The following is a 14,757-nucleotide window of genomic DNA, read 5'->3' on the forward strand; positions in this document are numbered from 1 at the left end:
CCTGCGCAACGCGGGGGGCTTACGACTAGTTAACATATATTAATAATAATAATAATAATAATAACGTGTCACGTGAGTCATTTGTTGTTAGAAATTCATATTTTTATTTTACGTTTTTCCTGGGTTTGATGATCATTCGGTTGCTACTTAGCATAGTTTTACGCCTCCTGCGCAACGCGGGGGGCTTACGACTAGTTAACATATAATAATAATAATAATAATAATAATAATAATAATAATAATTATAATAATAATAATATTAATAATAAATAAATAATAATTAATAAATAATAATTATGAAGACTTTACACGGCCCAAAGAGTGGTGCCGGTGGGGTGTGATGGTGGGCTCGGAAACGTGAAAGAACGAACGGTTTGGCAATGGCAGTTGGGACTTGGGAGAGGGTCAAGGTGCTCCATTGTAGAATTGACTGTTGAGGAATATTGCATGAACCATTCTTTTGATTTTTGATATTTGTGGGTCAACAATTTCATTTTGTTCATAAAAAAGTTTTTTTTTTCTAAATGTTTTTTTTTTGTTGCACATATATCAAAGGTTTTTTCATTTTCCGAATTTTGATGTTGAGAGTGAAATCTGATTCAAACCGAATTCAAAAACCCAATTCAAGTTCGGATTCATTTAAACTAGTGGTTTTCCCCCGTGCTATGCAGCGAGAACTCAGTTGGTATCCGTTCGGTTCGTTTTGATATTGACACTCGCTATAGTAGCTAAAAGAGAAAACTATAAAATAAATCGGGTTATGCCCAAAAGAATACGTACTTTATATCAATCGAAAACCATAGAAAGGAATACCGGTTCCGATATTATCGATATTTTTTTACCGATGTTGTTCTGTTGAAATCGGTTTAGTTAGTCCCGTATAAACACTTGTATAGTGTACAATAAAAAAATTGTTTTTTCTATATTTATTGGCACTCGTATAGTTTACAGTTTTCAATAGAAAAATATCAATCGAAGACCATAAAAAGGAATATTGGTTCCCATACTGCCGATATTGGTACCGATGTTATTCGGTTGAAATTGGTTTGGTAAGTCCCATATCAGTACTCGTACAGTTTACGATACAAAAATCTGTTTCTTATATTTTTATCGGCACTTATATAGTTTACGATAGAAAAAACAAACAAATTAAATATCATTGTCGGTTCCTGTTTGCTTTGGTACGATAGCGTCATGGTATCCATTTTAAATATCATTGTCGGTTTCGGTTTGATTTGATACAATAGCGTCATAGTATCCATCTTAAATATCATTATCGGTTTTGATTCGATTTGATACGATAGCAATACAGTATCCATTTTCAATAAAAAACAAATTAAAATAAATTAAATTAAAATAAATATAATATTAAAACATTAATTTTACTATTCATCGCCAGTTGAAAATAATATGTATATATATGTATAATATAATATAATAAGCTAAGTCATGAGAAAAATAGATAAAAACTTTTAAGCATCTAGATATCATAAGATGAGTGTAGATAAAATACAAATGGGTTTTGACATATACAATACCTTTAACGTAGGAATTGAAGGAGCGATTTTTTTTTTTTAATTTTTTTTCCTTACTACTTAAGAATGTTGTTTAATTGCAAAATCTGAAAAAAATAAATAATAATAATATTATTAATAATAATTCGTGATTTTAGTATTTTACTGTGGTAGAGTAATTTGTAGAGTAGTTATAATTACTCTTCTACAATTTTGTAGAGTAATTATAATTACTCCACTAGTGTAAAATCACAATTTTTTTTTTATTTAGAGAGTAAAATACGTGCTTAATAAGTAGGGGAAAATTTTTAAAAAAAAAATACTCTTTCATTTCTTACGTTTAGGATATTCTGTATGTTAAGACTTATTTGTACAATAAATAAACACCATAAATTGAATATAACATAGAAACTTTGTATTATGTTATTTGAGTCAAATTTCGGTTCGAAAATCACATGTTCGGATTCGATTAAAACTTCAGCTAAGTTGCTAACTTGATTCAAAAATTTAAACCTCAACATTGGGACTGGACTTTAAACCTTTTAAAGGCTTCTTATATGAGAAAATGGGCCAGCTGGTTAAGTCGATAGAATTATTCTAACAAAACCACAAAATCGCATACAATACAATATGAAAAAAGGTTATTAACCTCTTACAACTTATGCATATAATGATCCAAACATTGCTTATTATTCGATTATAAAAACATAAGATTTGAAGTTATTGTAGGTCAAAGACTCAAAATTATAACGGGGAACAAAACTTGTCTTAGGTAGTAAGGATAGGAGGAAGGTAATCAGATTTAGCACCGAGGATCTTTGCACTTGTATCCGGAAAACACTCGATTCCGGGCAGTGAGGTAACATCACCATCCCTAGTAATACCAACGGGGTAGCGAAGCAAGTGTCCAGGTAGATCGCGATCTAGATCATCACTAGCGTATATATCCCAATATTTATCAGCCATTTGGTTCACCTTTCTCGCGCATTCAGCATTCTCTGGGTGCTCAAAAGTGTCGTCAATCATGCCAAGGTGTTCATACCATAGAGCCATACGAAACCCGTGGATTTCACCCCTTGCCGGTTGCTTCCCGGCTAGGTGGTATGGTTGGTAGGCTCCCATAGCTATTTCAGAATCTCGAGCACCATCCATAGATCGTTGGTTAATATTAGCGGATCCAACTATTATGTATTCATCATCAACTGCGCCGCATATATGGTATGTATGATGTTAAATAATAACATGTTTTAAAATGTCAACACAAAATTTAAAGTTATTAGGTACTTACCAATCATCATTTTGGAATGTACATAGATCATGAAGCGTCGGTTTTGTTGGGCATGATGATATCCGGAACCCGGTTCAGGTGCTTCGGTAGGTTCATGTTCTTCGCCATCTTTCACTTCGCGGTTTCCAAGGCAAAAGAAAGTGAGATACTCTCTTGGATCATCATCAAGTCCCTTGGCTTGGAGTGCCTTAACAATATCTTTATACATCATCTCCATTGTTCTCCGTTGCCAGTCCAATATGGCCTGAACAGATCCACTTTCTGGGATCCCTTCAGGCCACATTGGCACGACAATATAAACAATAAATTTTTGACCCGCCTCAATCTTGCTAACAATCTTTAAAGAAAGCTCTTTTGGAATAAGGTGCAAAGCACCGATTTCATTGATGTTAATGTCACTAGATTTCCACGCGAACGAGCTTCCTAGAAAATACTGGTTTTCGATATAAATAAAGTTTTTGGCTCTACGTATCGCTTGAATATACGCATCTTGAATACTCCTATCAATTATGTTATCCTTTCCACTCACGAGACCCGATTTAGCCGCTTCTTCCGGAGAGTCCGGGAACCCGAAGGCGGCACCACCGTCAATTGACCGGAAAAGCTGAACGTTCCACGTTTCTTGGTCATCCGGAAACGTGACCGGAGACGGAGGGATTAGTACTCCCTTAAGTTCTCTTAAGTTAACTAAAACATCTTTCCCACCTTGTTTCCTCCACCTTTGATCAAAATTAAACAAAACATCCCAAGCAATCGGTCCCTCAAGCCGCGAGTGGATATCGTGCCACGGCTCACGTGGACCGCCTTTAGTTATGCTCGCACCGGTGTAGTTCGGCTGATGGAAATCATCATGGTGAATGCAATGCAGAGTCCTAAAAAGAGTATGAGTAGCACTATCATATCTACCATCACACAAATCAATCCCACCAACAAAACTAACCACTCGCCGCTTCGAACCACCATTCGGCATGTCATGATCAACCACTATAATCTTCTGGTGGTGTGTAAACATAGTAGAAATTTGAAGATCTTGAATAATGCTTCCACCATCATCCGGATTACGCGGACATAAAATACAATAAACATCAGTATTTTGAAAGTAGTTTTTAGTCTCTTCATCGTGTGTAGCCATCAACCCATCTTCCTTAAACGCGGTTACAGATGTTCGATCATCCCAAACAAGCATTGCAACACGAACACCTTCGTCCGCCTTTCGTTTTAAAAGCTCACCAAGCATGACCTCACCTCCCTCTTTCGGTCTCTTATCGTCTCTAATCAACGCAATCTCAGTGTACACAGACCATCCAGTAATGTAGATGAAGTGTTTCGCATTACTTATCGCATCAAACACATCTTCCCAGCATCTTTGCGGCTCGTAATACTTCCCACCCGCAAGGGGTATTTTAGGGATGAAGTTATCTGGAACATGTGCATCTTGGTACAATGAAACACGACATCCTTGTCTTTGAGCAAAGAATGTGTAGGGAACTCCAGGATATTTAGCGGTTTTAACCCCGTGAGCCCAGTTTCGATCTTGAGTAACATCAAAGAACTGTAGTTTGACGTGAATTTTGGCTCCAGCTGGTATGGGATTTTTGTTTTCGTCCATGATCTCTAGCCATTTATCGACCTCATCGCCTTCAGTGAGCTCGCTAACGGGCATGTAAGCTCGACCGATCAGTGTTGCGCCGATCGGGTTGTTGTCCTTGACTGTGAAGATTACGTTAGATGCTGAGTGGGCACAGTAGATGTGGAATGATTCGAACCATCTTGGGTTTTGTGGTTCGTTCTCTATCATTCTCGTTCGTCCAACTCTACATTTTTCTAGATCGATTGTTGCATAGATCTTTGGAGTTCCTTCCCCAAATCCAACAGTTTCTTGTATGTTTGCCATAAGCTGCATGCAACAACAAATCAAACATTTATAAGTTTATAACTATAGGTGCAATAATGATCCACTTTTTTAAAGAATGGGTTTATAAAGAGTAAAATGCAAAAATGGTCCCTGAGTTTAGGCGGTTTTGCCACTTCATTTCAAAAATAAACTTTTTTGTATCTAAGTACCTCAGGGTTTCATTTTTGCTGTCATTTTCATCCAGTTGACAAACTGGGTTAGAATTTTCTGTTAACTTCTCCCCTTTTTGTCGGTTTCCTCGTTTAAATGAAGGGTATAATCGTCATATTATGCCATAATATATTTTAAATAAACGAGAAAAACGGCAAAAAGGGGGAGAAGTTAACATAAAATACTAACCTTGTTTGCCAATTAGATGGAAATGACTACAAAAATGAAAACTTAGAGACATAGATACAATTCATTTTTGGATTGAAGTGATAAAAGATACCTTACTTAGGGACCATTTTGTCATTTTACTTGCATATAAAATTATCACACCATATGTCAAAACAGGCCACTATTATAAAGGGTCTAAATGTGTTAGCACCAACAATGGGCAATGACTATTGTTTGTCGCAACATCACCATTGTCACCGTCACCACCCACTGACTCATTTCAACCCGACTTATTTTTGGCGAGAACTTATTTTTACTCGAACCAAATTTTTTATACAATGTGTTTTGACCGGAATTTATTTTTTTGCAAAAACCCGTATTGACCTGTAACACTCATCTATCCGGTTTGCCAGGCTTAATTACAACATAAGCAAATCCAACATTATTGCTCTTTGCTTATTTTAAAAAGAAAGAATATATGTTATACCTTCCCAAACATATTAGGGCCACCACCTTCACCATGAAGCTTATCAACCTCATAGATGGTAACATGAAGAGTTCCATGAAGCAGTACCTTAGACATTTTCAAGCCTGCACCATATGAATAAACGCGTTAATAAGGTATACAAATGGTGACTCCGAAATCACACTTTTTTGCTGATTGAAACATGTGAAGATCAAATTATTGAATTGTGTTTTATATGCTTATATGATATGAAGCAATTGAAGCATTGCTTACCCTTTAGATGAGATATGGAAACATAGAGAATATGTGTAATGCAAGAGGTAATAAGAGGGAAGGGCTGGGGGGAATAGTGATCCGTAAAAACAGTTGTGAAAACATAGAAGGCTCACAACTAACCACAAAATGAGTATTATTTTTAGGAATTCAAAAAGGGTATTATTTTTAGGAATTCAAAAATGTTCACAACAGCACTTTATGGATCTTGGATTTTTTTATTTTTGCGTGAATATTACTTTCAATATACTAAATTAGTAAAGTAACATAAACATTAAAATACTAATCACTATTTGTGAAGAGGCAAATACTAGTGACCAAGTGGGTATGGATATCAACTTTCACAGGAGAAATGATCCGAACACTTCAGAGATGACTTCAATAGAGCGCCGTTAGCCTGGAGTTCCCTCTGTAACCAGTAACCACCCTCTGATATGAGACTAAGTATATATATCACCAGAAAACAAGTATGTAAGAGAAAGAGTAGTGAGTGATCGAATAACATGATTTGCATGAGGTCACTAGTATATATATACTAGACATTGTTATGTGTCATTGCTAAGAAAGGGTTGGCCCATTGGGACTAATCCTGTTAATGTTGACATCTCTACTCTAATAGGTGGTCACATAAACATGCATTTAATGAAGTTTGACGCATCTGTAAGGCCCCACAATGCACCTGACACACAGTGGTGGATCTAGAATTTTTTTCTATAGGTACGAAATTTTTTTGGTGCAATTCAGATTTATGCTGGGAAATCGCTCTTGAATGCTAGACGTGGGCTAGCTCGACAAGAAGGCCTAGCAACACAAGTTTCTTATGCTAAAGTAATGAGTGACATCTTTTGTTCCTAAAAGTACTTTACAAAATTTAGATTGAATTACATTAAGCATTCTAAAGAATTTGGTGTAAATTATGACTTTTGTTCCTAAAAGTACTTTTTTGGACTAATCGGTAACGCGTCTGAGGTTGCTAAGGCCTTAGATGTGACATTTGTGCACTTTCAATCTTTGTCCAATTCCGAACATTTTTGTAATCAATGAAATCTTGTGTCTTATTTGTGAAAATGTACAAATTATCAATCATTATAAATCCGGACATTTTTTATTCAATAAAATCTTGTACTTTATTGGCAAGAATGCAAAATTTCAATCGTTGCGCAATTTCGGTCATTTTCGTGTTCGATAAAGCTTTGTGCGTTATTTGCGAAATGTGTAACCGTACAACCAAACGAACCGACATCCACGACATTTCTGAGCAAAATCCAAGTTACATATGCTTTAACACTTTATATAAATTAAATATTAGGTTAAAAGTGACAAAACGCGACAAAACAAGTCCATGGGCCAAATCTGCCAAACTTTTGCCCCTGCCAAGGCCTTACGGACCGTAAAGGAAAACCCCATACGGTTCGTACGGGGTCCCCAGCTCATCAGTTTTGTTGGCAGCCTGTTATTCAAAGCCTTGCACCCCAAGAAGTCGAAATTTCAACATCTTGCCACCAATTAACAAGTGTTAACACCTCCCCTCTGATCAAGACACATGTTGGACACTTGGATTAATCTCAAACACTCGAGAGCACTATAAATGCCAAACTAAATATTCACTTCAACTTGCTCAATCCATCTTTTTTTTCCCACTCTATTGGAGTTTGCTTCCAACTTTTGTAGGCCTCCTAATCTGAGTTCTTATAGTGTTCTTCAACACAAGTAAGTGCTCTTCCTAGTTCTTTCATTATAAGTGCTCTTCCTAGTTCTTTCATTATTTTATCTATTTTGAGCTAAAAGTCAAACAGTTTGACTTTCTGTTTGACTTTCGGTTCTGACCATAATTGGTCAAGTCAAAGTTCAAATGAACTTTGTAACGTGATCGTAAACACGAAGGTTATAATCCCTTTCAATTGCACCTTCTGATTACCACGTTAACTAGCCAAAGTGACGACTCAAAGTTTTGGTCAAAAATGCCCATATGGTGCATTTTACGACGAAACTATTTTCGGATATCAAAACTCTAAGTTTTGATACTAAATCATTTTTATAACTTAGTTAGACAGTTTCAACATGTCTAACTCTTCACTTCAAGTTTAGTGCTTTATTTGGGTCGTAAGTCGAACGGTTTGACCACCGCTTTGACTTTCGAATCCGACTCGTTTGGTCGATCTTTGGATTCGACCAAGTGCATTTATAGGACCATAGTTGTATAGGGAATAGCCCTCTGAGGTTATATCTTATGGTCTTATGGTTTGAATGGTTATATGATGAGTTGATCTTTATGTACTTAAAAATAACCAAAATGTCCTTTTTGCGCATAAATTGGTTTTAAGTATATATAACCAAAGTTTTGACATCTAAACTGATGTTATAACATAATCAAACATGTTTTGGCATGTAAGACTCATCATATGGCATATTTGACCATCCGAACTTATAATTACGCTAATGACTCGTTAAAGTAGTATAAACCACCTTAACGAGTCATAACGGGTCAAAAGCACTTAAAGATCATTCCAAATCAGAATGTTGAGTTTGTTAAACCATGTCACATGAGTTCCAACACTCATTTGGTTTATAAGACTTATTCTATCCGAATCCTCCGATTAAAGTCTCAACACACTAACATAGTTATTCGATACATTAGGACGCCCTTGAGTTTTGTTGATTCCATCGATCAAGGTGTAACACCCCGAAATCAGGTTTGGTAATTAAACCACGTTAATATTTATGAACGGGTAAAATACCGTTAGTGGTGAAATTAACCCGGTAAATATTAGGATTTAAATAAATAAACCTAATATTAAATTAAAAAGGGAATAAAATCTTTAGAGGAAAAAAAGTTTATAAGAGGCCCGAGTTAACGGGACTTAAAATAAAACGAGATTTAACTCCCTGAACCCATTAAGTTAACTATGAATAATTAACCTAGTTAGTAATGAGTAATTAAGTGAAAACAAGATATAAAATAAGAATTTATGAACCTTTTTATAAAAAGGTTAGAACTATAGGGACTAAAAGTGTGGAAAGAGTTTTGATTAAAACAAAAATTAAAAAAAAAAACAAAACACACACAAAGTATGTTCTGGTCGACGTTTCCACTGAGCCAAGAAAGGGGTTCTTCTTTTGAACCCTAAATCATCAAAATCAACCAAATTCAAGGAGCAAATCAAGTCTAAACAGAAAACCAAGCTAAAATTAGTGATCACCAAGCCTAGGGGATCACAAGGTATGTCAAATTTCATTATTTGATTCCACCTCAGATTCTTGATGAACTTATGAAATCGAAATTCGAGCTTGCATGATTGATGTTTAGGTGAAACTAGGATGAATCCATGTCTAGGAACAAACCCTAATTGAAAAATTGATGAATTAAGATTGAAAAATAGGAATTTGATAACCACCCATATATGTGCTAAGTGGGTTTTGATTAAATTCGTGTATGTGATGCTTTTAGGGGTTTTGATTGCTAAGAATAAGTGTTATAATGTCATAAACATGTTCAAATTGAAAGCTGAATTCAAACAGCTCCTGATCAGAATTTACAGCCGACTTGTATTGGCTGTAACCTGAACAAAACGTGACAAAAACATGTGTTTCTTGAGTCTAAAATGTAATTTCAAGAAATATCTTTAAAACCCCACTGGAATCACATTTTTTCGACGAAAATTGAGCGTTTTATGAATTTTTCCGTATCAAAGGTTCAAGCTGCGTTTTCTGGCAGAATTTGCAGCCCATTACGAATTTCATAACTCAATTTAGGAATTGAGTTATGATCTCAAATTCTTACTGTAGAAAGTTTTAAGTGATTAAAAGAATATTGGAATTTTGTCAATCGGATAAACGAGGAATTTTAAATGAATTTTTCCGTAAGCTGCAGTCAGAAGTGACGAATCTGATTGCAGCTTAGCTTAGTAAATGAATTTTTGGTAAAGAGTTAGATTTTGAAATTTTAACACAAGGTCTAACCCTCCGAGAGGTGCGTCACATAAAAAATCATAATTTTTGAAGACTTGTTAACAGGTTAACCAAGTCACAAAAAACAGCCCATTTTTCAGTGATATGAAATGCCTGAATGAAATCGCGGTCTACTTGGTTGTGTGTAAAATTTGATTTCATTAAGAGTTCGGATGAAATATTCCTAAGTGAGTTCAATGAACCAAATCTGCATTTGAATATGTTGATAAGTCAATTGACTTTTAAAAAGTCAAACCGACCAATGATTAGATCAAATGATAATTTTGATATGGTCGAATTATAAATTCGACATAAAACCCGTAGGATGGAATAGTCGTAAACGGTTATGACTAATCTAACAGTCTTACGAATTGTGATGATGATAGTTTGACTCTAGACAAGCTAGATGAAGACTTGGGAAAGAAGCGGGTCAAACGGATCGAGTATGCGGAAAAAGCACATAACCGGATGCAAGGTAAGTGAAACTTACACCTTTTAGTAGAATAAATGTTTATTCTATAAGTTGCAAATACAATAAGGATAATATTCAAGATATGGTTCCCGACGCGAAATAATACGGGTCGGAACTAATATAAATGATAAAAAAACCATGTTTAATGGTAAAAGAAATAAAACGGTAAATTAGCCATGGAAAGCTAATTGTAAAATTGGATTTTTGAACGGTTACTATAAGTAAGCCTAAATGAATAAAAAGAGTAAAACGGGTCAAATGGTAATGAGGATACCGTTTGACAAATATCGACTAATAAGCACTTGTCGAGTCTTATGCTTACAGGATGAAGTGGCTTATGAATTCGCGTTGCTATGAATTAGCAAATTTTCGAGACAAGGTATTAAAACGGGTCAATGTATTGATCCGAGCCAGGTACACATAATTATGTTGTAGTTAAAAGTGCTATTTTGGTCAATAATTGGTGAGAGTCTTTTGTCGTAAAATAAGAGACTAGAATTGACCAAAAAGCCCTTAACGGGCGAACCGGGTAAACGACCGTTAGAGGTTGTTTAGAACCTTGTTTATTGATTATGAAACCGTTAGATACATATAAAAGTGTAGGCAAAAACATTTGTGGGTCGAAATGCCTAAAAATGGTTCATTTGCGTAAAATGACTACTCGAAGGGTAAAAATTGGGATTTGGGGTTCCTTACGTTAAATCCACCACAAAAATAGTTGTGGTGGAAAATAATTAGTTAACTAGTATGGAAATGCAAGATGCGAAACGAAAATGGCGAGTTGGATGCTTAATGCACAAAAGTCATCTACACGGGTCAAAATAAATTACGCGCGTAACTTAGGTGTTTGCCACGTACTTCACAAAAGTTATGAATCCGAGATAAAGGATTGAGTTAAACACTTTGGAATATGGTTTCTGATTAACTAGAAACAAGTTGGGAGGTCTTAAATTCAAACGAGTCAAAATGTTGATTTGAGCAATAAGCCGAATGCTTAAAAATTTAGAATTTTATTAGTTTGAATGTCGGATTTTTACTCCATGAGATGGAGAATTAAATTACGGTCACGTAGGAAAAAGAATCACCTAAAACGGACCCGTAGATAAAAAGTTATGGCGTTTTAAAGTTGATTTTTGATAAACTTTTTTTTTTCTTTTTTTTTTTTGATTTTTTTATAATTTTTTGAAGTTTTTAGGATTTTTTTGATATCCTTGATTTTTTTGGATTTTTAATGATTTTTTGGATTTTTTAGAATTTTTATTATTTTTTGATTTTTTTGGATTTTTTAGAATTTTTTGATTTTTAGGATTTTTTTTTATTTTTTTTTCATTTTTTTTGAAATTTTTGGATTTTTTTATTTGGAATTTTTTTTTATTTTTTAGAATTTTTTGATTTTTTTATTTCTTAGGATTTTTTTTATTTCTTTCATTTTTTGAATTTTTTGGATTTTTTTGATTTTTTAGAATTTTTTATTATTTTTTTTATTTTTATAATTTTTTGGATTTTTTAGAATTTTTTATCATGCCCAAATACATCTTGATAAAAAAACCTATCTTGACCTAAACCCATTCTAACTCATTTCTTAATAAACCCATTCTAACCCAAACTCATCCTAACCCATGTCCATCCTAACCCATTACCCAAACCTACCCAACCCACCCATTTTGCCACTTCTAGGCTTAGGTGATACCCGCCGTTGAAATCGATTTCATACCTCTTTACTCATTATAAGGTCGTCTATATAAACATAAATATTAAGAGCTTTAATAAATACAGTTTGTTAAAATCTGAAGTTATTAAATATAGATAACTATTATATTTGTAGCTGAATGATTGATAGTTAAAGTTGCTTTTTTTTCGTTGAGTTTAAAATAGAGTTTGAATAACTAAAATCTCAGTGTGTAGTTTTAACCATGTAAGATCATCAATATGTATTCTTGTTAGGAAAAAGAGTAAAAGGTTAACCAACATGTTCAGGATAGAACATGGGGAAATTTTACAAATGAGACTTCAGCCAACAAAATCTTTTTTGTTTTATTATATTTGTTTGTTGCAATTAAAGTTTGCAAGGCTTAGTAATTGGCATAAAAAAACAAAACAAGCAAAACTCTATGATAAAAGATTGTTGTGGGACATGACATGTTAAATTCAAAATTATACTTTTCAAAATGATATATTATCAAGCAAAATTATATATTTTTTTTGTTGTTCATGTTATCGCCATTTATTTTGGTGTGCGCATTTTGTATTTGTTTATTATTACATGGAGATTAATAATTGTAATATAATAATTGAGTAATTGTGTAATTTGTAGATACGCAGTAAATGAGTAAATGGAGATATAATCTACATTAGTAAATGGTCCATGGCCTATTATTTAACCTTTTATCTTCCGTTATTTTTTTTTTTCTAGGCATGGCAATAAAAGCTCGTTTGAGTTATTTGGTTCATTTTAAAAATAAGCATGAATCAGGATTGGTTGGGAAATAATTAAGGATAAGTCAGGATAAGTTTTAAAATATCTATTTAAAATAATTTGTGGGTCGAGATGGATATTACGCTAGGTAAGTGAGTAACCATAAAAAGATCATCATAGTCGGACTCTTCATCATGTTCGAGTGTTCGTAGACGTTAGCCTTCAGAGTTATGACTTTACAAATAAAAAATATATATAAAAATATAAAAAACAAAAAAAATCAGAAAAATAAAAAAAGTTAAAAATCTAAAAATACAAAAATTAGAAACATCCCAAAGGAAACGAAAAATTTAAAAATCAGAAAAATGGAAATTATGATAAAAAAAATAAAGACATAAAATATCCAAAAAATAGAAAAAAAAGGTTAAAAGAATAAAAAAAAACACAAGATCCAAAACATTTAAAAAAAACTTAAAAGACAATAAAAGTAGAAAACTAAAAAAATAAAAAAATTTGTAAATTTTAAAAATTAAAAAAAAAACACATTTGATCACGCTTTCCTCAACATTGGCCATGTGCTTTAGTTTTTTTTTTTTTTGGTTTTTTTTAATTTTTAAATTTTTGAATCAAAACTAAAAGTTTGTATTATAAAATAAATATATATTTGCCTAAATCTTATATCAAAAGTTAACAACAATAACTTCAAGGCTAGATTTTCATTTTTTTTTTTAATTTCTTTATTTTTTTAAAAATTTTTAAAGTTTTTAAAATTTCTTTGGTTTTTAAAAGTTTTTAAAATTTTTATGATTTTTTAAAATCTTTTAAATATTTTTATTTTTTTATTTTTTAAAATTTCTTTGATTTTTTTTACATTTTTTTATTTTTTAGTTTTCAAAATTTTAATTTTTTAATTTTTATTTTAATGATTTTTTAAAATATATAGATTTTTTGAGTTTTAAAATTTCTTATTTGGTTCAATTTTTTAATTTTTACTTTTTATTAATTTAGCTGATAGTTTTAACTTTATTTTTATTTTTCAATTTGTAAGATCTTTTTGAGCCCTACATTTAATTTTTTTATTTAATAGTTCATCTATTATTTTTTGCGACAAATTAGTAACTTTTAGTACTGGTTTAACTTTTTATGGGAGCATTTTGTAACCAAAATTTAAGTTTTACTTTCAATTTTTTGCCGGAATTTTACATTATCTGTGATCGTTTTATTTAATTGTTCTTTTATTTATTTTTCATTATTTGTGACCGCTTTTGCGACTGAAATTATTGATTCAAAATTTGTTTTCGCAATTATTTTGATGATGAAGCTTCACTTATCGCTTTCCGAATTCTTTAAAACTTTACATATATATGATTTAATTGTCATCTAAATAACATCTTGATGGTAAGTGATGCACTCCACAACTAAAAGATTGGAAGTTCAAATCCTATAGTGTCACACCCCAACCGATGGCGGAAACATCGGGATGAGACGAACAAATTGCTCAAAACAACATAACACTATTGTGACAATATGAATTAATTGATTTCATTAAACCTCAAAATGGGATACATAGTTCCAAATAAATAAACATAACATTTAACAATAATCAAAATGCTAAGTGGGTTTCTAATGTCCAGCCTAGCTTGATTCTTGTTTTCTTGATCATTCAACCTGTAATATGTATTAAAATAAATCAACAAAAGCATGTTGGCGAGTATACAAGTTTTCATACATAGCATAGTACGTGTTTAAAATGTTTACTCATATCCAAATGTGAGATACAATATCATGTTAACAGTATATACTCGAAACGATGTTACTCTATGTGTCCAAACCAAAGTTTAACGCAATTAAAGTGTACCCAAACGAGTTTGAGTAGGTTGACATAGTTAAACCTAACAATACCTGCTCATAGAACAGGAGGGGCGTTTCTCAACCTATAGCGCTACCATTGTTAGGGGAGGCTTGCAAAGTTAATGAACACATAGTCATTAGGTGTTTACAGTAGCATAACATGTCTAACATGATTAAAGTGTATCACATAGAGTAACATCGTTTCGAGTATATACTGTTTACATGATATTGTATCTCACATTTGGATATGAGTAAACATTTTAAACACGTACTATGCTATGTATGAAAACTTGTAT

At 32.8% G+C, this 14,757-nt stretch overlaps 1 protein-coding gene across 1 annotated transcript; it reads right to left on the bottom strand.

Annotated features, from left to right (window-relative positions):
• Positions 1 to 2,271: 2,271 nt before the first annotated feature.
• Positions 2,272 to 5,875, bottom strand: LOC110864715 (phospholipase D alpha 1). Its single transcript, XM_035977994.1, has 3 exons — positions 5,523 to 5,875; positions 2,803 to 4,699; positions 2,272 to 2,716 (listed from the first exon to the last, which is right to left on the bottom strand). Exons 1-3 carry the CDS (start codon positions 5,616 to 5,618, stop codon positions 2,283 to 2,285), a joined length of 2,427 nt encoding a protein of 808 aa, XP_035833887.1. The 5' UTR covers positions 5,619 to 5,875; the 3' UTR covers positions 2,272 to 2,282.
• Positions 5,876 to 14,757: the final 8,882 nt, after the last annotated feature.

The sequence above is a fragment of the Helianthus annuus genome, chromosome 9 (genome assembly GCF_002127325.2).
Source record: "Helianthus annuus cultivar XRQ/B chromosome 9, HanXRQr2.0-SUNRISE, whole genome shotgun sequence".
NCBI classification, from domain to species: domain Eukaryota; kingdom Viridiplantae; phylum Streptophyta; class Magnoliopsida; order Asterales; family Asteraceae; genus Helianthus; species Helianthus annuus.

Bases quoted from the DNA above. Each gene is read 5' to 3' on its own strand.
- LOC110864715 (XM_035977994.1), bottom strand. From the start codon at position 5,618: ATGTCTAAGGTACTGCTTCATGGAACTCTTCATGTTACCATCTATGAG. The intron at 4,700-5,522 runs GTATAACATATA...TGTTGCATGCAG, and splicing joins GCCCTAATATGTTTGGGAAG to CTTATGGCAAACATACAAGA. The intron at 2,717-2,802 runs GTAAGTACCTAA...TATGCGGCGCAG, and splicing joins ACATTCCAAAATGATGATTG to TTGATGATGAATACATAATA.